Here is a 23,931-nt window from a genome sequence, read left to right as displayed (position 1 = left end):
CCCCACTAACTACCTTTGATTACAGCAAGCTCTGATACTTCCATGCCTATCTACTTATTATATGGCAGTAACCTCTTATTGTAACAATTGTTAATATCTGCTATGACTTCATGGATAGAACATATGCTAGTTATCTACTGAATGTACTATGTTCTTCATCTGTAACTATGTTTGTAATATTTTAATTGCTAGGATTCTTCATCTGTAACTATGTCTGTAATATTTTAATTTGTGGAGCTTTTCTCCCTGAGCCTCCACTGAAAATGGACCTGCGTCCAGTCAACAAATGTAAATAAATAAATAAATAAATAGTAAGTTGAGAGTGATTACGTCTTTATAAGATTTTGGATACGGGTGAGCAAATGGAAATTGACCTATAGTTTGTGAGCTCTGTTGATGAACCACCTTTATGGAGCTGTATTACATAGGTTTTTTTTTTCTATAATGTGGGGGCATACTTTTCATGGACAGAGTGGTTTATTCAAACCTAGACTGGATATTCAGGACTTATCTGCAGCAAGTTTGAGGTATTTAGATGGAAGGTGGTAAGAGGCAGTGGTTATTTTTTAATTGTAGATGTTTGACCTGGAGTGAGTGTGAAGGTTTTTTGTGGTTTCAGTGATTGGGGTCGGATGGCTGGTTTGTAATAATTTTGTTTTGTAGAAGGGAGATTAATATAGTTATAAAATGTAAGTTAAACTTTGAAGTAATTCTTTGAGTTATTGGCTATTACCTGTGTTGGGTTGATTTTCCAGGACTGAGTAAATTTGATTTCCATATATTTTTTTGGATTGTTTGAATTTTGGGTGTTGCTATTTAGCCTTTTTTCTGTTTTATGCTTTGTTTCTGTCAACTGCCTGTATTGTTGCAGGGATGTTTGAGACTTTTCAGGCTTTATCTCCAAGTTGCATGATTTGCTTTTATGTTTTTAGTTAACCAAATGGTTGGTTTGTTTTTACCTTTTTTGGTTCTTAATGTTGCTTGCTTTGCCTGGATATTTAGAAATATTGTATTAAATGTGTGTTCTGCTTCATCAAGGGGAAGAGTTTTAAGTGGAGCCTGGCTGATGCAGAGCAGGCTGGAAGAAAATGTTTCTTTATTGAAGTTACTGAGATTTCTGACTGTTACTGTGATGAACATTGTTGAGCTGTTTAGGGTGGCTGATTATGTAGCTTAGCTGGTGGTTGCTTAGGCTATTGGGTAAGGTGCCACTTGTGGCATCATTGTTTGGGGTGGGTGTTAAAATTTAGTGTGGGATAGATTCTTTTAGATGTAGTTTTGTTAATTCTAGTTGGAGTCTTATCTGAGAGAAGCAGTATAGCTAAATTGAATTTGTTGGGTTTTCTAGTGATATATTTTGCCAGTCTAACTTAATGTATACTAGCAAGATGGTTTCCAGTCTTGTGGAGAGGATCTTTTCCAGGACGGGAATGTTACCAGATGGTATGTACAGACCCATGATGGTTAGATATTTGTGAAGTATTCAGTTTGAGGAGTGCGATGAAAAGTTCAGCACTGATGAAAGTGGGTACAGTATCATTGGTAAGTGATGATATCTAAAACATTTCTGTAGAAAACAGCTGTACATGTTTTGTTGGCTCTGTTTAGTATTGAGTATATTATAACCTCATGGGAGTATTTTTCTATCTTTGGTGATTAGCTTTAGCCAGGTCTATGTGGCTATGAAGATGTCAGGAGTAATGGGTTATACAGGCATGAACTTTTATGAATTTGTTAGAGACTATTTTCTGTGTAGTATTTTAAGTCCTAGGTGGTTGGAGAGGTAGCTTGTTGCTGTTTTGGGATATGCGGGGGCTAGTATAGTGAGGTCTGGGGTTATTTGAATGGGACCTGGATTGAGATGAATATCCTCTGCCATGAATATTGTCCAGTTAGCTGTGCGGCTATTGAAGAGCCACATAAATTTGGAGTAAGTAAACAGTATGGTGTGAAACTGTATCAAATGCTTTGAACATGTCTTTTAAAGAGTTTCAACCATTTCATCTTGATTTTGTCTTATTAATTTATGAAAGTTAAGTAATGCTAATTCTGTGCTGTGGCTTTGCCGGGTCTGTATTGAATCCGCGAATGCTGATTCATCGACCCTATTTCAGCGAATGCTGAAAATCCCGAACATTCGAAACAACAAATTTTTTCTCAGGGAAAAAAAATCACTTGGCTGGTTTCGGGAGTTTTCCGTTTCCTCCACTGTGGTGTGATCTTGGAGTTGGTATATTTAAGTAGGGGGGGGGGTGGGCTTCTGTGTTAAGGTTTTTTTTTATTTATTTTTTTTTTTGTGGAACTTTTTTCCCTGGGGAAAAAAATTGCTGTTCCGAGTGTTCGGCATTTTCACCGTTCGCTGAACTAGGGTTAATGAATAAGCGCTTGCTTTTTTTAAGCATTCGCTTATTTAATATAGACCCGCTTTGCCTACAGCCTTGTTCTGTTGAGGGAAGTAACTTATTCTCTACCTGGTAGCTGATAGTCTGTATGTGAACACATTCTTAGAAGTGTTATAGATGATGATGACAGAATGGCTGGAAGTTTGAGGGTGCTGTGTTTCTAACGTGCAGAAAATGTCTTCTTGGGGAGATACCTGAAAGGGTGGAAAGCTAGAAGGTATGGTATGTTATACAGTATTACTAGTAAAAGGATAAGTAAACCATAAAAGTCAGTACAATTGGGAGTAAAATTGTAGAAATAATTGTAAATTGTTAATTGAGATAGGATATAAAATGCACTAAACCAAGGTTAAGTTCAGGAAATGGTTAGTAAAGGAGGAAAAAAGTCTATCTTGACCAAAGTTAGAAAATTATACACAGAAGACAGTAACATTTGAAAAATGCTAAAACAAATCCTAGAGCAGTAAATTTGTGAAGTAAATTTGCCTGTATACATTTGCATTTGAACTGAGTGGCAACTATTAAATGTAAATCTTTGTGAAGATGCTGGTAAAAATATCAGTGGGTACCATTAAAGCATATGAACAGGAAACTGAAAAAGATAGTAAGGTGTAATAATATTGGCTAAAGACCAGAGTGAAGTCATTGCAGCTTAAAGGAGGAGATATAATGAAAAATTGGATGGGTACACTTGTAAATCATTGGACAGAGTCAGTCATGCACTGGTAGAATTTCAGAATTAATGAAATCATATCTGAATGAAATGTGAAGTAAATGGCAGATCTGAGTCCAGCAGAACAACTTTTAAGCATCAGTCCATAAGAAGACTGACTGGGAAATGGATTGCAGCTGAACCTTGACAAAGTAGTCTCTGCTAGCTCACATAAAAAAAGGAGTTTGCACAGGCATACCCAGTAGTATTCATTAGCAAAATCGGAAACCACCATAATAACTACATGGAGTGAAGTAGAAGCAGATCAAGTCCTAAGTATTTGATGCGGCAGAATGTTGGCTGTAAACGTCAGAGCATTAAATGAAGAATGGTGTGCCATGTGAAAAAAGTCCCATGAAGTTGAAGTGAGCAAGCTGAGTGCAAATTTCCCAGTACAGAAATTGGTCAAATAGGTTGAGTGCAGTAGACTTTTAGTTGGCCGAACAAGCCAAAAAACTACTAGGTAAAGGCAGACAGTTTTGAGCGCAAAACTGAGAGTGAAGTGAGGTTGACAGATGTCGAGCCAAGGCAGGTAAGTGATCAAATCAATGAGCAAATCAACTGCAGACAGAAGCAAAACCCGTTGTGTTCAGTGACCTAGTTGTAGGATTAGTTAGATGGTGACAAGAGGAGCATTTAATGTACTTTTGGTATGAGTAAAATATGCATACAGCCAATGAGCCACTGATGGCAGCTTTCTCTGTAAAACATACATCGTAGGAATATCAGAAAAATAAACTAAACTGGTGTCTTTGGCCTTGGTCGCGTGGTATATTAGAGCTCCAGATCAGAAAAAGAAATGAGAACTCTTGATGCAAGGCAGTTGTCAGCAAGTAAAAATGAGGGTTAAAAGAATGCAAAGCCTCAGGCTCAAAAACAGCAAAATTATTTCCCTGCAGATAAGCATGCCTGCTAGATTAAATGGTTTGCAGAGCTAGAGAAACCATTATATTACTGGCATGAGCAAGGTGTTAGTAAAATTTTCATACCACTCTAGAAAGGGATATTCTGCTGCATTAATCATTTTGTCATCTCTAGCAGTCATTCTGGTCCGATAGAGAAGGGCAATGACACACCACTTGAGAATTTTGGATCAGCTGTGAATTTCCCTTAAAGGGACCCCAACTGTAACCATTAAGTATTAATTGATGAACAGAAATGAAGTAATTTAGCTGCTGGGATTAATATGATGAATTACTTGCACAATTAATATATTTTGTTGATTTTTTTTCTAACACAAGTATTCTCTTTATATTCTTCAGTACCTCTTTTTGTGTGTGTGTATGTGTATACATGTTTAGATAAAGGTAGAAAGATATATACATATATATATATATATATATATATATATATATATATATATACACACACACACACACACACACACACACACACACACTGCTATGGTCAAAGATCTTATGTTTTTCCTTTTTTTTTCCCCCCAATGCAGGACACTGTTTCTGTTCACAGACCTGGTTTCTATGCTGAAAGATTTCAGACGTTTATGTGTAACAAAGTTTTCAGAAAAATACCATGTAAGTATGCTGATAATGATGCTGTTATGGCTAATAGTTTAAGCTATTGCATTTTCTGTTAGACATTTTCTCAGTAACTGTGTTGCTTGTCAGCCATTTTAAGTGAAGATAACACCAAACAAGATGCTGCTAGGATAAATGAACTGCTGGTAAAATAATTCAGAAATATATCACAAAACATCCAACAGGCCAACCAATGCTTTAGGAAGTCACGACTTCAATTCCGTTTTTAAAAGCAAAAATATCATTTATTCCAAGAGGTAAGTGCTTTCATGGTGAGACCACCACTTCATCAGACCATAACAAAAAACAATGCTTCACAAAACATATATATATATATATATATATATATATATATATATATATATATATATATATATGCACTCTACAATTAATTCAAATGGACCATTAAGCTTCAGTTCATATACCATTCTTAAAGACATACATACTTAAAATACAGAATTACCAATACTCTATAAACAGAATCACATAAATATGTCGATCATTGCAATAAAAAACTGTAGGAATAAAAATGTCATCTTTCATCTTTGCAAATAGTATAGAAACGAAAATACTATAAAAACATATAATAGATAGTATAGTTATGCCAGTAAAATTTATATACCTGCCTAAAAAAACCCTATTAAGAGGAGGTTAGACTGTGCCAGGTTAGTGTTTGGGAAGCGTTGAATTATAAAAATGCCGTCGGATGCCCCGGGCCCCCGCTTCATCAAGGCGCAAGGACAAAACAGTGAAGCCTAGGGTTGATGAACCGGCAGTCCCGGACGTCGGTTCTTTAGAACTCAGTGGAGCCAGAGGTTTTGCCAGGAGTTTCCATGGAGTCTCAGGCAGAAACTTTACTGTTACAGGATGTGCCTCTCAGGAGGTAGGCCAGGCTGAGGGGCTTCTCAGGTAACTGTTCTTCCCTCTCTTCCCAAGGTAGTTAGAGCCTCTCCTTCTGTTCCCAAAAACTTCTTTTAGAGGTAGGCCAAGTTTAGCTTCAGTGGGGCTTCTCCTAGCATTTGGTTCTGTACCTAAGAAACATATGCTTAAAATGGCAGAAGATTTGATTACTATGATTAGAGGTTCTATGCCCCCCTGATAAGAGGCCTAGGGTGGAACGGAGTTTGATAGTTTTGAACAGTGTTCAAGGCTTCGAGTCTTCTGGAAGACTTGCAGGAGTATCCTCCTTATTCTGATTCTGATGTGGATGTTTCCCACTCCTTCAGCTTCTCCTCCTGAGGATTTTCATTTTCAGAGACTCTGCATTCCATGAGGGAGCATTTTAAATGGGAAGGCCAGGATTACTCTGATAACAGGAAAAGGCTTAGGGAATTCTTGTGTTTACCCAAGCATAGGCCCTTAGCTTTTCGTCCTGTGTTGAATGTGTTTGAAGATGTTTTTGCAGAGGCTTCCCTGAACCCTGATTCTTTGCCTCCTGCTCCTGTTAAACCTGATAGGTATTATAGGGTGCCGAAGCTCATAAGTATTTGTTTAAGAGTCCTAGGGCGGACCCAGAAACTGTTTCTCAGGGGCCTAAAGGTTTTAAAAGGCCCTTCTCTGCTTAAAAATCCTGTTCCCTCTGATAAAGAGGCAAGGGCTTTGGATACCTGGGGAAAGAAAGTGTATACTTCTTCCACTCTCGCCATGAGGCGTTGAATTGTCAGTTTCACATGCTAAAATATCAAAATTATCTCCTTTCACAATTGAAATCTAAGGTGGATGCTTTGGCGGAAGGTATTGAGTGTAAAGAGTTGCTGGATTTGGTTCATGTGTCTGAACAAGTGGGTAAGCATTCTTTGCAATGTGGTTTTGATGCTGTACAAGCCTCCTCGAGGGTGGCTGCCACTAGTTCTGTTCTTCGAGGCATGCCTGGTTAAAGGATCAGAATTTAGCTGAGCATGTTAAGACAAGGATTTTGGATGCTCCTTTACAGTCTGATGTGTTGTTTGGTTCTGTGGAAGCAGTTTTAAAGAAAATGGAGGACAAAGCTAAGTCTATGCAAACTGTTAAAGATTTTTGCAGGTGCAGCCTCCAAGTTTAGTAGAAATTGGCCTGCTAAGGGGTGGACATATCCTGCTTATGATTCCCAGTCTAGGGGTAGGTCTAGACGTGGTAGGGGCAGGGCTCAAGGTTCTTTTAGGCCTAGATCAGGGAGTTCACCTGCTCAGACTTCTGGTGAGGGCAGGGGTCAGTCCTTTCGTAAACAGACCCAATGACCTGCCTTTTCAGCTGCCAGTGGGTTCTCGTCTGGCAGCTCCTTTGGGAGGAAGACTGTCTCTTTTCAAAGAAAATTGGGATTTAATTACTCAAGACAGATGGGTGTTGGATATCATTCACCACGGGTACAGATTTTATTTCCATACAATGCCCCCTTTCAAAGGCATGCCACATGTTCCTCCTCCACAAAGAAAAGAGGCTCACAAGCAAGTTTCTCAGTTACTCCAGATAGGGGCCATTCAGCCAGTCCCTGTTTCAGAAAGGGGCCTAGGATTTTATTCTCGCCTGTTCCTAGTACCAAAGAAGGGGAACACGTGGAGACCAATTTTGGATTTATCTATCCTCAACACTTATCTGGACATTCCCAAGTACAAGATGTTGACGTTACAACAGCTTTTACCTCTGCTGGGCAAAGATCACTGGATGGTAACTTTAGATCTCAAGGAAGCTTACCTTCATGTGCCTATAAGGCTAAGTTGCAGGAAGTATCTGCGGTTTCGAACTGGAAATTCTCATTATCAGTTCTCTGCATTGCCCTTTGGCTTTTCTATCAAGTATTCACAAAGGTTCTGGCTCAGTGATAGCTTAATCCTTCAAGGAATTCAAATCTATCCTTACTTGGACGACTGCCTGATTCTGGCTCAAGAAAGGAAGACCTTCTACAGCATCTGGAATATGTTATAGCAGTGCTAAGATGCCTAGGGTATTCTGTGAGCGAAATAAAGTCCAGTCTAGTACCCTCTCAAGACATGTGCTTTCTGGGTGTGAGACTGAATACAGCCGCCCAGATGGCCCTTTTAACCCCGGCCAAACAAAAGAATTTCACTTTACTTCCATCAACTATCTCATCAGTCCGTGCTGACTGCAAGGACAGTCCTTCAAGCATTAGGGTTCATGGCATCTTGTATTCTGGTGCTTCCCAATGCCAAACTGCATATGAGGAAGCTGCAATGGTATCTCAAATGTATGGACACAGCACTGCCAGGATTTGGACACTGTCATTCAAATAATACCTTGCCTTCAAAAGGAATTCTGTGGTGGGCTCAGGAATGTCACCTAAACAAGGGACTCTCTGTGATCCCAGAGGCGAGTCAGATTTAACGACAGATGCCTCGGACATTGCTTGGGAGCTCATCTAAATGGAAAGTGGATACAAGACAAGTGGCCTGCCAGACTACAGCATCTACATATCAACATGAAGGAGATGTTAGCAGTCCAGTTTGCATTAATGGCTTTCAAGGAGTTACTTCTTCCAGGGCAGGTGTTGATTCTAACAGACAACACAACTGTCATGTGGTACATCAACTAAGCAATGGGGAACACATTCTTATCCTCTATGCAGGCAAGCAATGATTTTATGGGAGACTGCGTTAAACTTGCTAACTCTTCAGGCAAGGTTTCTGCCAGGAGCACAGAACTCCTTAGCAGATGTGTTAAGCAGACAAATCATGGATCCCCAATGTGGAAACTGGATCTTCATGTATTTCAGAAATTGACAGTGTCATGGGGAACTCCAGACATAGATCTGTTCGCTTCTCCACTAAACCACCAGCTGCCAAAGTTTTGCACAAAGGGTTTCATCACACAGCTTCCAAACTCGATGCTCTGTCTTTCACTTCCAAAAACTTTCATGTGTATGCCTTTTCACCTCTACTACTTCTTTCAAATGTACTATAAAGGTCAGACAAGACAAGCTAAGGATGATTTTTGATAGCTCCAGATTGGCCCCGACAACACTGGTACTCCACCACTAAGGAGTTCGGTAAGGAAGGCTTCCATGGCCTTCTTTACCTTTGGATCTCATCCGTTATCTCAGAAGGACGGTCATCTTGCTCAATGTCAAGCTTTCACTCTTCTCCATCTAACAGCCTGGCATATTCAGAAGAAACACAGTTATGTCCAACTTCCTCAACAAGTTTTGAATGATTATAGTTAGAAGATCTAGTACAAGGAAAGTGTATCACTGTGGAAGAGGATTTTATTTTGGAGCACAGCAAAAACTTGAGGTTTTGTTTCACTTGAGGTGGCTCTTCAATATCTACTGAGTTATTGGACGAAAGGCTCGTCCTTCTCTTCTGGCCAAGATTCATGTTGCAGCACTCACCACCATGATTGTGACCACCCATTGTTTTGCATCCTTTGTTCAAGCAGTTTCTTAGAGGGGCAAAGAATATAAACCTGTAGAACTCCTACTCCTGCTTGGGATCTCAATTTTGTGTTGGAAAAACTTACTCTACAACCTTTTGAGCCTGCAGCTACTGCTGAATTGAAATACTTGTCATGGAAGACTGCTTTTCTGTTGGCTATTACTTCTGCAAGAAGGGTCCAGTTTCAGAAATGTGGCCCTTATGGCAGTAGAGCCCTTTTGATTTTCCATAAGGATAGGGTATCATTACGTTAATCCTTCCTTTATGCCTAAGGTGGTTTCTAGTGTGGCTTTAAACCAAACTATTCATTTGCCTACTTTTATGCAGATCCCCAAAATAAAGGGAAAAGATTTTGCACACTTTAGATGTACACAGGCAATTGCGTTATTATTTAAGCAGGACTAAGGATTTTAGGCAGTCTCAGCAGTTGTTTGTTTCTTTTGCTTTGAGTTAACAGGGCAACCCTGTGTCAAAACAAACTATTTCTTGGTGGATTGGTTTTGCATTGCATTTTGTTATTCCCATCATGGCAAGGAGATTCCAGCTGGGATTAGGCCTCATTCCACTAGGGCTACTGCCACTTCAACGCATTTCTAAGGGGGGTGGCAACTAAGGATATTTTGGAAGCAGCTACTTGGAGTTCAGTGCATACTTTCTCTAAGCATTATCACCTTCCTATCTACTCTAAGTCTAGGGCTGGTTTTGCCACAGCTGTCTTGCAAGGCATGTTGTCAGCTCCTGCTTCTTTATATTTGCCAGCCTCCCTTACCTCTGCTTTGGGATTCTACCCAATAGTCAGGACTGCAGCAATGAAGGAAAGAACATAGTACAGTTTTGTACCTACCATAAATGTAGATGTTAGGATTACCATTGCTGCAGTCAATACCCTCCTCTTCCCCTCTGTGTTTAGGGGTGGTTGTGTAGGTGAGTTTACATGCTTATATTTTTGTATATATAGTATATATTGTACAATGTTTTTGGGGAAGGGTATGGACTTCCTTATTTTTGGGTCTTCTGACATCTGGGAAGAAAAGACTGAGATATGGGGTCATGATTAGTACCCTGGCGTACCGTATCTCATAGTATATATCTGTTTCCATGCAGAGAAAATTTGGATTTTCTAGATGTCAAGATAATATGTAATGTGGATTGTGATTTTCCAACTAAGATATATAGAAAAGATGGTCACAGAAATGCGATTTTGCATAGAGGTAGCATGCATCCCCAACATGCTTTCAGAAATGTGGTCAAGGGGCAGACCCTACGAACATCAAGGTTAACTGCTAAAGATGATGAATTTGAATGTGAGCTCGTTGAATTAAAGGAAAGGCTACAACAAAGGGGTTATAATGATTCATATACGGAAGGAATATTACATGGGGCTAGTGAATGGAGAATGAATATAGGTAAACCCTATTTCTCATGCAAAACAACTTCAGATGAAATAGTTCCAGAAAGGAGTAAGGAGAGCACAGGTGTACGAGTACTGACATATTACACTAGGAACACACATACAGTGATTGATATAATTAGGAAACACTGGCCTATTTTGGTATTGGACAATGAACTTAGGAATATAGTGGGCGATAAACCGAACTTCCTTTTTAAAAATAGAAAAACAATAAAAAGGATGTTATGTTATCCCAGGGAAATAATGAGGAAAAATGACAATAGGAAAGGTACTAGTACTTGTAATAGATGTAATCAGTGTTGTTATATAGATACCACCAACAGTTTTAGTCATCCTGATACAGGACGTATAATGTCCTTTCAGGTGACAGCGTACTGTAATTCAACAAACAATTTATTTGGCAATATGCAATGCCTGCTCCGCATATTATGTGGGAAAAACGAACAGAAAATTTAGATGTAGGATAAGGGAACATATAAATAATATTAGGAAGGGGACCCTTACCAATGCATTGGCCAAGCATGTTAATCAGGAAGGACATCTACATAATTTTAGATTCTTAGCTGTAGAGGAAATATGGGAGAATGAGAAAGGCGGAGACGTATCCAATCATACAGAAACAAGATGGATCATCAGATTAAAAGTTGATAGGGGGAAAGGGACTAAATGACAGAATCCCTATAAGACCCATCTTAAAGAATAGGAAACTTCCGAAATAGTTTAATTTTAGGCAGGTATATAAATTTTATTGGCATAACTATACTATCTATTATATGTTTTTTATAGTATTTTAGTTTCTATACTATTTGCAAAGATGAAAGATGAAATTTTTATTCCTACAGTTTTTATTGCAATGATCGACATAATATTTATGCGATTCTATTTATAGAGTATTGGTAATGCTGTATTTTAAGTCTGTATGTCTTTAAGAATGGTATATGAACTGAAGCTTGTTATTGGTCCACTTGAATTAATTGGAGTGCATATATATGTTTTGTGAAGCATTGTTTTTTGTTATGGTCTGATGAAGTGGTGGTTTCACCATGAAAGCGCTTACCTCTTGGAATAAATGATATTTTTGCTTTTAAAAACGGAATTGAAGTAGACACTTTCTACAGCATTGGTTGGCCTGTTGGATGTTTTGTTTATATTTTAAGTGAAGAGATTGCATTCTGTACTTAGTCATGCATCTGTAGTGTGTGGTAATAACCATTCAACCCTGTGAAGTGTTCAGATACAACATGAAAATAGTTTTAGGCTGTGGTTTAGATCTGATCAGGCATTTCTGTTTGAATATGGAGTAAGATGATAGTAAATTTGAATAGATTACATCCTGAGTATATCAGCTGATCTCTCTCATTTCACTAAATTTTAACTAAATAGTAAAACCATCGCCGTCTAAAAAGAGCAGAAGTGGCATGAGTGGAACCCGTCGAATTCCTCCTGGCAGTGGAGTGCAGCCACCTCAGTTCCAGTCAGTAGGGGAGAGTAAAGCGCAAACTTCAGTGGTACATATAACAACAGAAGCAGAGGTGGAACAAGGTAGGTTTTGGTAGGCTGTTCAGGCCGTTTTTCTCAAAGTATGATGGCATGTTTAGGATTTTGATTATGTTCTTTTGCATTGATCTAAGACTTAAAAGAGGGGTAATGTGTTCTACACTTTTAGGCAACAGCACAGTCTAGTTCATAAAGCCATTTTAAATGTGTAGGCGAGTTCAGTTGCTGAACTTTGAGATACCTAAATAAGGGTAGTAAAGGTAACCTGCTTACTGTAATGCTGATTGTATTATATTTGTTTCTCTTTAGCCAGTTCCAGGTTACCCCTCAAATTCTTGTATATCCCTCTAATCCTGACTTTGTAATATTTAATCTTTGTGTTTTTCGTGCTTGATAATTACTGTGTAGAATGGTCACAAATTGTATTTACCCATAAGTTCAGACTGAAAACTTTAAAAATGCTTGACCCATTTAACAGATACAGGGCTGGTGACCCACACTTAATGTTTTTTTGAAGCTACAAGATTGGACTGGGTTGCCAGAGTAGAGTTTTTTTAGAATTCTGCCCTCACTGGAAGTGGCTGCTGCATGTGCACACTGGATGTGAGTGTGCATTGAGACAAGGCCCATTATCTGTTGGTGGTTGTGCCATTGAGTGTCTAAAGAATGAGACTTTATTGGCCAGCATAATTACAGCCACTTCAGGCCTTGCTACACCCTACTCCATACAGTGCTTCCTAGATGTTGGGGTGGATAAGGAACTGGGTATGACTGAAGTTCTGATCAACATAAATGAGTTTTCAAGTTAAGGTGAAAAAAAGGTGTTTACACGTCAAGAAAACTTTCAGTTAGTCTGTATTGTAATTTACTATATATATTAAACAGGCTAACAGGAGTTGTACAAATGTTTGCTCTGAAGAAGTCTCTGTATTTTATGCTTACCAGAATGAAATGTCATGTTTGTACAGTTTCACTGCTGTACATATTTTAACAGAAAAGGAACGGGTAACGATGCAGTTATGAGCTTCCCTGAAACTTGTGCTTGTGCTGTAAGGAAAGGAAAGAGCAGGAGGGTAGGCAGGTTTCATACTAATTGGTTAATGTAACTTCAGTAGATGTAGACAGATTAACATAACATCTTACAGGAGACTACATCACTCTTTAGTTATCATTCTTTTATTTTGGAGAGATTGCTGTATATTGCTTAGAACGCACCCATGGAAGTGGTTCCTACCAGTAGCTTCATCTCTGAGTGCTACTGTGATCAGTCACAGAAAGTTTTATTAATTTTCACAGAAGGCTTGCCTCCATGGCCCTCAGCATCTTTAATAATGGAGAGCATACTCTATCTACAGTATAAATTTAGTTCTGTCCTGACACTCGTTCTAGCTGAAGCTTCTCTTAGCAGTTATATGGGAAGTACCACTTCAGGATGGTATAAGACTATCTTTTATTCTCTCCATGAGACAAAAAGTACTAAGCAGTACACTCACTACCATTGCTGCCCCTGTTGTTTTCAAATTTTAAATTTCATAAACTGTGATATATGCTAGAGGTGCGCAGTCTGGTGAGTCACTGTTAGTGCATTCAAGAAAATTGTTGCTTTCCTAACTGCACATCAGCTGTCCAAGATAAATTTTGAAGATGGCTAGAAGGAAGAGCTTTGTTACCACTTAAAGAATATTTGGTTTGAGACCAAGTACAGATTGTTGTCAATGTCACCATGACTGCATTAACCTCTGTCTTAATGTCTTGAAGTCATCAGTCTGACTGAGTCTGAGGTAATCGATTCCAGTTTTCCTGTCCCAAGACAATGACAGATGGGAAATACCACTATGAATTTCATTTTGAGCCGTGTCATTCTTGGGTCAATTTTACTAATTAGCAGGTGCCATTTAGTGTTGCCAAGAATTCTGTGAAATGCTTTAAGAAGAAAGTTTGTCATCCTGTAAGCTGTGTCCTTGTGTCTGCAGCATAGTCTTTCTTTTACTTTCATACTTGGTGCATTATCATGCCTTTATCTCTTTCTCCTTATCCCATTCACTTTGTATGTTGCAGAAAGGCAAACACTGTCCATTTCTGTCTTGTCACCTTCAAAGAAGTGTCATTCTCTGCCAGAAATGTTTAGTGTGCTTGTTACTCCCTACTGATGGATTAAAAATGCCATTTTCAGGCCTGGTTATATTGTGACAATAAGCTAGTTTTCCCTGAGAGATCAGCTTACCACTGTTAAGATTCTGAGTTCTGGGCATTTAAAAGACTTAAGTATGGATTCTTAATTCAAGGTTGCCTGTGTGAATTCTTATTTCCTCAAGGTTGCCTGTGTGAAACCTCAGATGTCCTTCTATTCCTATGTTGCAGTAAGTATTCTAGTTGTGGGATTTCCTGGCCTCGTGTGACTCGTACATCGTCTAGTATACAAAAGCTTCAGCTTGCGTGTTGCAGTGTGCGTGGGACGTCGGATGTAAGGCCATAAACCAGGTGCCTTAAATGTGACATCTGCACACACAACCCTCAGAACTTTTCAGCCACAGACCTACGCTTCATACGATCGCTCTTCACAGACGTCGCATCAGTAAATCTAAGTAACCCGTTGGGTTTCTAATTTTTCTTGTTTTGCTAATTGTTATTGCTTAGGCTTGGTTGTTGTAGCCTTTAGCTGATGTCAGGTAAAAAGGGAAAGGGCCAGTGCGGGCGCCTGATTACTCCATAGAGACACCCATGATAGGTGTGTTTTTTTGCTTATGCCAGGAACACGACCATTCCTCCCACTCAGTTTGTCAATCATTTGTGCCAAAGACCCTGCGCAGCCGTCTGGCCACTTTAAACCTTTACCTAGAAAACCAGCACCTAAAACGGTTAGCTCTTAGAATGGATTCCACATTGGAGGCCGATCACGAATCTCCGCGAAAGAAGGCCAGGATTTCTATGCCTTCCTCGCCTGCCGCTCCGCTTCGCGACACCCCACCAACTGCTGATCTAGGAGTTGAGAAGCCCTCAGTGGTTCCGTCGGCTTCAACAACGACCCTTGAGGAAGCCGTTCCACAGTCAGCGACAGGCACGTCCTTGGAGCTTGCCCAGACACAGACTCCCATCGATGTCAAGGAGGAACCAGATTCTGTGGTACCTCCAGCCGGGATCCAGCCTTCGGAAATGTTGTCTTCAAAGTCGGATGCCAGGCTGGTTCCTACCTCCACCCCAGCCAAAAAGAAACAAAAAGCCAAGCATACCTCCTCTTCTTCAGAAACCATGCCAGATTGGCAGGCTTTCACTTCATTACTAATGCAGGCCTTCATGGCCCTTAGGCCTTCAGCCTCAGCCCCCCTCCTTCACTCTGCCTTTATTGAGCCTTAGGCCTGCTTCTGCCTCTTCCCTCCCACCCATTACCTTTCAGGTTAGGGAGGAAGAGTGTGATTCTTCCTTTTCTTCCTCTGATGACTCCATTTCATACACATCTCAGATTGCTATTGCTTCTCCCCAGGAGTATTACTCCCCTGATGAAGAATCTGTGGAAGGGGATTCTCCCCTTGAGGATATTACCTTCGGTGAGACAATCACCGAGATGAAAGATTACTTAAAATGGAATACTTCCCAAATGACTGACACCCAAAAGAGGTACTTTGAGCTGCTTCAGGTGGAATCACCCTCCCCCTCAGCGGTCCCTCCAGTGCTCCCTGCTTACTTGGATGCCTTTAATTCAGCTTCTAAGGTCCCAGAGTCCCAGCCTCCAGCCCCCAAGTGCCCTGACTGCTTCTGTAAAGTGCCAGAGGAGCATAAATTCCTAGTTAAATCTCCCTTGGTAGGCCCAGCTGTTATTGCCCCTGATCCAGTTAAACAGTCTAGACTGCTGCCTTCCACCTCCCTCCTACCCACTGATAAAGATAGCAAATATATGGAGAGGATGGGAAAGCAAGTATGCAGATCCTCCACTCTGGCATTCAGAGCCATAAATTATCAGACTCACATGACTAATATGCTCTAGACTTAGTGTCTCAGGCCTCCTCCATGCTGGCTTCTATGCCTCTGATAGTCCCATTAAGGCTAACATGGTCTCCAAACTGTCCTTGGCTCAGCAAGTAGCCAGGCACTCAATCAGATGCAGCTATGATACTGCAGAAGCATCTGCCCACTCTGCAGCTTCTGCTTCTGTCCTTAAGAGATACTCCTGGCTTAGACTGCAGAATCTGCCTGAGGACTTCAAGTCCAAAATCTTGGAGGCCCCCCTGGATCACAACTTCCTCTTTGGAAAACAGTCTGCAGATCTCTTCAAAAATCTGCAGGAAAAAAAGTAAAGAATTACAGGACATCAAGCATCTGCTTTTGTCCCCCATTCCCAAATATTACAGGAACTACCCTGCTAAAACCACTTTTGTAAGGCGCAACCCTCCTCAGGTCTAGAACAGGGGCAAGAAGCCTAATTCATCCAGACCTAATGTACCATCTCCTCAACCCAGACAACCCTTTCAGGATAGAGGAGGTCCCAATAATGCGTGACTGCCTGGCCCTCCTACCACTCTGCATGCCTTCCACACTGTCTCCCCCTCTGGCAAGCCATCACAGCAGATCAGTGGGTCTTATCCATTATCCAAAAAGGGTACTTCCTGTCCTGGAAAGAAAAACCACCCAGGAGAAGTATTCCTTTTCCCCCCAAAAAAAAGCAAATTCATCTCCTACCACAAGTCCTGTCAAAACTTCTAAAGCTAGGCACCGTAGAACCTGTCCCCTCAGGACAGGAAGGAAAGGGATTCTACTCTTGTCTCTTCCTGGTCCCCAAAAAAGATGGACCCTGGAGACCCATTTTAGATCTCTCCTTTCTAAACCTACACCTTCAGGTTCCCTCCTTCAAAATGCTATCACTACCCACTCTGCTGTTTCTTATTCCACCCAGGGTCTTCATGGCCACCCTAGACCTAAAAGAAGCACATACCCATCAGGACTTCTGACAGACAATTTCTGTGTTTCTCTGGACCATCCTCTCATTTTCAATTTACTGCCTTGCCCTTTGTAAAGACTCGAGGGGCAGTGGATAAACCAAAGTGCTTAGCCCCAGCCATTGCCTTCTGCAGAACACAGGGAATCCAGATTTACCCTTGTCTGGATGACATCAGATACCATGTCAAGGCGTCTGCTCTTAACCATGTCCCTTCTGCAAACTCTAGGGCTTACCATCAACCTTCCAAAGTCCTCCTTGAACCCAGGCCAGGACAAGATTTTCCTAGGCTGCAGAATCGGGACAGACAAAATGAAGGCCTTTCTTCCTCAGGACAATGTTCTATCCCTGACTTGCCACATCCAGGAAACCCTCCATTCCCAGAAAGTGATGGCAAGACAATTCCTGCGTCTCCTGGGCTTAATGGCACCAACCAACCCATGCTACCACTGGCCAGAATGCATATGTGCATGCTGCAATGGCACCTCAAAAACATTTGGTCCCAACACCTACATCACTTAGAGCAGGATATTCCCCTCTTTCCCTGTCTGAAGAAAGAAATCAGCTGGTGGATCCAACAAGTCCATCTAAACCCGGGGCTTTTACTGCAACCACCCACCCCAACCCAAACAATGCATACAGATGCCTCAGATTCAGGTTGAGGTGCAACTCTGGCATCCTACAGGGTCCAGGAAAACTGACACCCTTCTCTTCAGAGCAAGCATATCAATATCAGGGAAATGACAGCTGTCTTCCTAGCCTTAAAGACCTTTATTCCCTTTCTGGTCCCAGGGGTGTTCTGGATAGTGACCAACAACACCACGGTTATGTGGTATCTAAACAAACAGGGAGGAACAAAGGCCTACCAACTGTGCAGGCTGACCCTGCTGATATGGGACCTAGCCTGTCGCCACAACCTGGTCCTGCAGGCGACCTACATCCCCTTGCGGGACAACAAGCAAGCAGACCTACAAAGGACCTCATCACCACCGCACGAATGGATGCTGGACAAGGAGGGGTCTGCCTAGACATAGTCCACTGGTGGGGTACTCCAAAAATAGACCTGTTTGCCTCCCCCCAAAACAGGCAGCTGCAGACCTTCTGCTCAGACACACTCCCCTCTAGCATGGAGAGTGGACGTTTTCAGCATCTCTTGGGAGGGAAAGTTTCTTTATGCCCCCCCCCTTTCCAATGATCCAGAAAGTCGTCCTGAAAATACAGAAGGACAAACCAGAAATCTTGTTAGTGACACCCTATTGGCCAAGGCAGCACTGGTTCCCCTACTTCTCAAGCTAGCCAAGGGCAATCACTACAGGTTGCCTTACAAGGTGGACCTACTGACACAAGACAAAGGAACTCTCCTTCAGCCACTCTTGCAGATGTTATCCCTGACTCTGTGAGTGCTAAACTTTTGATCACCTTCAGACACCACTAATCAGAGGACATGCTTTAAGTCCTGAGGGAGGCAAGGAAACCTACCACCAGAAAATCTTACCTAGCTAAGTGGGAAAGATTCACTAAGTGGTGTCTGGACAAGGGAATGGAGCCTTGTTCGGCAGATGCCCCCCTTGTTCTCACCTGTGTGTGTGTGTGTGTCAACTGATTTAAAAGCAGACTTTCATACTCTTCAGTGAAAGTACACCTTTCTGCTATATCAGCTTGCTTGCCCCTGGATTCTCCCTTGCTAGCCAGGCTCAATGTAAAGCTCTTCCTTAAAGGGGTCTTACACATTAGACTGCCAAAGAAACCTATCCCTCTGCCCTGGAACCTCAATTACATCCTGGAAAAACTAACCCCAGCACCATTTCAAACCAGCTGAGTCTTCTTCCTTACAGATGTGTACTTGGAAAACTGTCCTGGTGGCTATCCACTTCAGCCAGAAGGGTCTTGCTGCAGGCCTTAATGGCCTGCCCTCCCTACACCACTTTCCACAAAGACAGAGTCACCCTGCGGACCAGTCCCTCCTTTATGCCCAAGGTGGTCAGTGACTTCTCTCTAAACCAATCTATCCACTTACCCACTTTCTTTCCCTTTCCCACTAATGAAGGAGAGAGGATACTGCACTCCTTGGATGTGCACAGGCAACTTGGATTCTACCTGGACATAACCAGAACTATTAGGAAGTCTAAGCAGCTCTTCGTCTCCTTTCACCCCCAGAGCCCTGGGCAAGGCAGTCTCCAAACAAACTATCGCTTGGTGGATCAGAAACTATTCATTTGTCTTTGTTACACTCACCATGAACAAAAACCTCCAGTGGGAGTAAAGGCCTATTCCACTAGGGTGGTAGCCACCTCCAAGGCGTTCATGAGAGGTCTGGACATGGCATCTTTCATGGAAGCAGCCACTTGGTCCACTATCTACACTTTCACCAAACATAAACTGGACCAAGTTTCCAGAACTAGGGCAGGATTCGCCAGGGCTTTGTACAATCCTCTTCATCATCCACCTCCCTTTCATGCATCTAAGCTGTGGTACTCTCCCACAACTAGAATACTGCAACATAGGAATAGGAGGACATAGAATAGTTGTTTAAAATCATACCATAACCATAGATGTCCTTCTCTTCCATGTTGCAGTATTCCTTCCCACCCACCATTACCCCCTATACTTTCTCCTTTAGTCCCAGCTAAGTTCTGAATCTAATTAAGTTAGTCCCAACTAAGTCATGGATCTACTTAAGCTACTAAATGACACTAAGGCCACACACCTTTCCCCACTGGCATCCATCCTGCTGGGCCTTCCTCTCTACTTGCTGGCCTTCAAGTTCTGAGGATTGTGCGTGCAGACATCACATTTAAGGCCCTGGTTTAATGGCCTTAAGTCTGATGTCCCACACACGTTGCAACAGCCAAGCTGAAGCTTTTGTATAGGAGCCAAATGTACGAGTCGCCTGAAGGCAGGAAATCCCACAACTAGAATACTGCAACATGGAAGAGAATGACATCTATGGTTATGGTAAGATTTTACGCAACTACTCTCTTTTGACTTTTTACTCAAATAGAATTTTTGTTTTTGATAGAGGTGGTAAAAATTACATGTGGTGCTCCTTGTATGGTGCTCTTTTAGATTCTTTGTACGACTTGCTTCAGATATTCCATGCAAAGCGTGCCCTTTAGAATGTTCAATAAAGATGTCTGTGAGAGTTCTAGAGCCACCAGTAGAAGAGCATCATTAGGCTTTTAAATCAGCTGTGTCCTGAATTTTTATAATTTTCTCCAAAACATTTCCTCACCTAGTGAATCCTCCCCATATTTTCATATAGCAGGAAGTATGACTTTTATCTCCTGTGTTATTGATGTCTTAGTAAATTTCCTCCTTGCACACCATGTTGGGCCTGAATGCAATACTATGATACTTTCTTTAGGAAATTGTCATCTTTGGTTTTGCATAATTTCATCTAACACATTTGAAAGTCTTTCCAGGGCAAACACTTAGCAAGGTACCTGTTGCATGATTTTTTCTCACCCACAGAAGTGGTAAAGCTATTCAGACTCGATGCAGGCAACTCTTTCCAGTTATGGTGTCATATAGAGCTGCATTGTTTCCCTTCCCTGTGGCTGAAACCTGTTGATCTTTTTGCAGTCTGAAGATGAATAAACCTAATAACCACTGAGAGCAGCTTCCTATTTAGCTTAGTTTTAAAAGCCAGGAAGTAACACTCTGGTGACTCGGGGAAGGAAGACAGGACCTGGAACTCTTAAAATATCAGTTTTTGCTAAGGATATGTATGTTATATGTTTTTTCTTTGCCTTTTTGCAAGAAATATTCACATGTAGTACAACACCCTTAGGAAATGCATGTAAAAGAACAGGCTAAGTCATTGTAATCTCAACTGTGCCTTCATAGTACATTATGGGCAAGAAGTTGTTTTCCAAGAAAACAAGATCACATCAGTTTGTTGCCTTTTTGTTTTTAAATTTCTCCAAGTAAGTTCACAAAATTAGTATTGTTTCAGTCTCTGTCAGCCAGAAGTGCTCTGCACAGCACCCATAATTTTCCCAGTAATGACTCCTGCAGTTCGTACAGGCTTACATGTATTGGTAACGTATCTAAATACGATTGTGGATTCTTTTTTAAATGACCCATTGCTACTACTATTGGAACTGCCTAGTTATCTTTCTTCTACATTGTTCTCGTTTCTGCCTTTAAATCCTGATATTTTATAACTTTATGCCACTCTGTATGCATGTGGGCATATACAAGTGGTAGGTTAGAAAAGAAAATTAAAATTTGTAATAAGCAGTTATGCTGCTGACAGGTTTGGATTGTGCATAACTTCATGGCAGTATAGAAACAAAAAGTATGTTTTAATTTCTGCCTGTAGTAATCCTTTAATTAGTCCAGTAGGAAAGGATCAGCAGAGTTAGGTGAGCTTTAAATAGTCTTGATAGGTAACAAGATCAGCAGAATAACAGATGTAGCAGAGGATGTGGCACTGAGCTTTTCATTGCTCAAAGTTACCAGCACTGTAGGGTAAGATTCATGAGCTAGAAGAAAAGCAGAGGCTTTTGATTAGAGCAGTAGGATAGCAGTATCTTAATTGAACAGCCAGTAGGAGAGCAGTAGCAGTGCTGTCATTGCTTAGGGAAATGGCCAGCATTAGAAGATAGCATCCCATTTTAGCATTAAAACACAGACCATGAGAAAATGAATAGAGCAGATGCACATCCGGGTTTGGAAGGAGGATACTCTAAGGAGATGTAGTTGATAATGGAGAGAAATGAGGCCCAGAAACCATCTAGAGACAGATCTTTGACTAAAACTGTGGCAGCCTGAGTTTAACAGGTCTGGCACGTGTTGGAACTGGCATGAGGTGGAGAAAAGAATTATATAGTTTACTCACTTCTCTTTCAGGTGAGGGAGCATATGTCTGTACACTTACTCTCAGGACAGAACCTAGTGGAGACCAGAAAAGCACATAGTGCTGGCTTCAGGGAGACAGAGTAGTAATGTGAAGATGTTCTTCGTTCCACATTGCTGCAGTCCTTACTATTGGGTAGTCCGCTGTCCAGTCGGCGCATGACCGACGCCATATCCTCAGTCTTTTTTGCCGCATGGTCCGATGCAGAAGCAGTTTTGCGAGTGCAGGTTGGCGTTCTGAAATATTTCCGAAACCGGAGTTTCAGACCGAATCAGAGTTGGCGAACATTTTGGTTTTTCTTGCCTCAGTATTTAACCGATGTCAGAAAAAGTGAATAACTGTATTTCTTGTGGGAAACAGATACCTCATAGGGATTACCATACCTTGTGTATACCTTGTTTAGGGCCTGAGCACGACGTTGTTGGATGCCGCTCTTGTGCTAGGTTTAACAAACGCACTATTAAGAGAAGGTTAGACTGTGCCAGGTTAGTGTTTGGGAAGCGTTGCAATTATAAAATGCCGTCGGATGCTCCAAGAAGCGCAAGGACAAAACAGCGGGTTGATGAACCGGCAGTCCCGGACGTCGGTTCTTTAGAAGGCTCAGTGGAGCCAGAGGTTTTGCCAGGAGTTTCTTTGGTGTCTCAGGCAGAGACTTTACTGTTACAGGATGTGCCTTCTCAGGAGGTAGGCCAGGCTGAGGGAGCTTCTCAGGTAACTGTTACTCCCTCTCTTCCCAAGGGAGTTAGAGCCTCTCCTTCTGTTTCCAAAACTTCTTTGAGAGGTAGGCCAAGTTTAGCTTCAGTGGGGCTTCTCCTAGCACTTCAGGTTCTGTGCCTAAGAAACATATGCTTAAAATGGCAGAAGATTTGATTACTATGATTAGAGGTTCTATGCCCCCTCCTGATAAGAGGCCTAGGGTGGAACCTGAGTTTGATAGTTTTGAACAGTGTTCAGAGGCTTCTGAGACTTCTGAAGATTTGCAGGAGTATCCTCCTTATTCTGATTCTGATGTGGATGATTCCACTCCTACAGCTTCTCCTCCTGAGGGTTTCTCATTTTCAGAGACTCTGCATTCCATGAGGGAGCACTTTAAATGGGAAGGCCAGGATTACTCTGATTCCAGGAAAAGGCTTAGGGAATTCTTGTTTTACCCCAGCATAGGCCCTTAGCTATACCTCCTGTGTTGAATGTGGTGGAAGATGTTTTGCAGAGGCTTCTCTGAACCCTGATTCTTTGCCTCCTGCTCCTGTTAAACCTGATAGGTACTATAGGGTGCCTGAAGCTCATAAGTATCTTTTTAAGAGTCCTAGGGCAGACCCGGAAACTGTTTCTCAGGGACCTAAAGGTGTTAAGGCCTCTGTGGTTAAAAACCCTGTTCCCACTGATAGAGGCAAGGGCTTTGGATAGATGGGGAAAGAAAGTGTATACTTCTTCCACTTTAGCCATGAGGCGTTGAATTGTCAGTTTCACATGCTAAAATATCAAAATTATCTCCTTTCACAACTGAAATCTAAGGTGGATGCTTTGGCGGAAGGTATTGAGTGTAAAGAGTTGCTGGATTTAGTTCATGTGTCTGAACAAGTGGGTAAGCATTCTTTGCAATGTGGTTTTGATGCTGTACAGGCCTCCTCGAGGGTGGCTGCCACTAGTTCTGTTCTTGCATGCCTGGTTGAGGGATCAGAATTTAGCTGAGCATGTTAAGACAAGGATTTTGGATGCTCCTTTACAGTCTGATGTGTTGTTTGGTTCGCCTGTGGAAGCAGTTTTAAAGAAAATGGAGGACAAAGCTAAGTCTATGCAAACTGTTAAAGATTTTTTAGTAGAAATTGGCCTACTAAGGGATGGACATATCCTGCTTATGATTCCCAGTCTAGGGGTAGGTCTAGTGGGCAGAGCTCAAGGTTCTTTTAGGCCTAGAACAGGGAGTTCACCTGCTCAGACTTCTGGTGAGGGCAGGGGTCAGTCCTTTCGTAAACAGACCCAATGACCTGCCTTTTCAGCTGCCAGTAGATTCTCGTCTGGCAGCTCCTTTGGGAGGAAGACTGTCTCTTTTCAAAGGAAATTGGGATTTAATTACTCAAGACAGATGGGTGTTGGATATTATTCACCACGGTTACAGGTTTTATTTCCATACATTGCCCCCTTTCAAAGGCATGCCAGATGTTCTTCCTCCACAAAGGAAAGAGGCTCACAAGCAAATTTCTCTGTTACTCCAA

General features: G+C 41.6%; 1 protein-coding gene across 1 annotated transcript in view; it reads left to right on the top strand.

Annotated features, from left to right (window-relative positions):
- Positions 1 to 23,931, top strand: part of LOC122808394 (phosphatidylinositol 4-phosphate 5-kinase type-1 alpha-like) — a 795,187-nt gene that overhangs the window by 233,786 nt on the left and 537,470 nt on the right. The window contains exons 6-7 of the mRNA XM_044079360.1: positions 4,565 to 4,649; positions 11,811 to 11,969. Coding sequence (XP_043935295.1) covers positions 4,565 to 4,649; positions 11,811 to 11,969 — 244 coding nt within the window. The remainder of the gene's footprint in view (positions 1 to 4,564; positions 4,650 to 11,810; positions 11,970 to 23,931) is intronic.

The sequence above is a fragment of the Protopterus annectens genome, chromosome 8.part0, assembly GCF_019279795.1.
Source record: "Protopterus annectens isolate FY-2018-M chromosome 8.part0, PAN1.0, whole genome shotgun sequence".
Lineage (NCBI taxonomy): Eukaryota > Metazoa > Chordata > Ceratodontiformes > Protopteridae > Protopterus > Protopterus annectens.
Note: the sequence above shows the minus strand (reverse complement) of the source record. Positions and strands in the feature narration are given on the sequence as shown.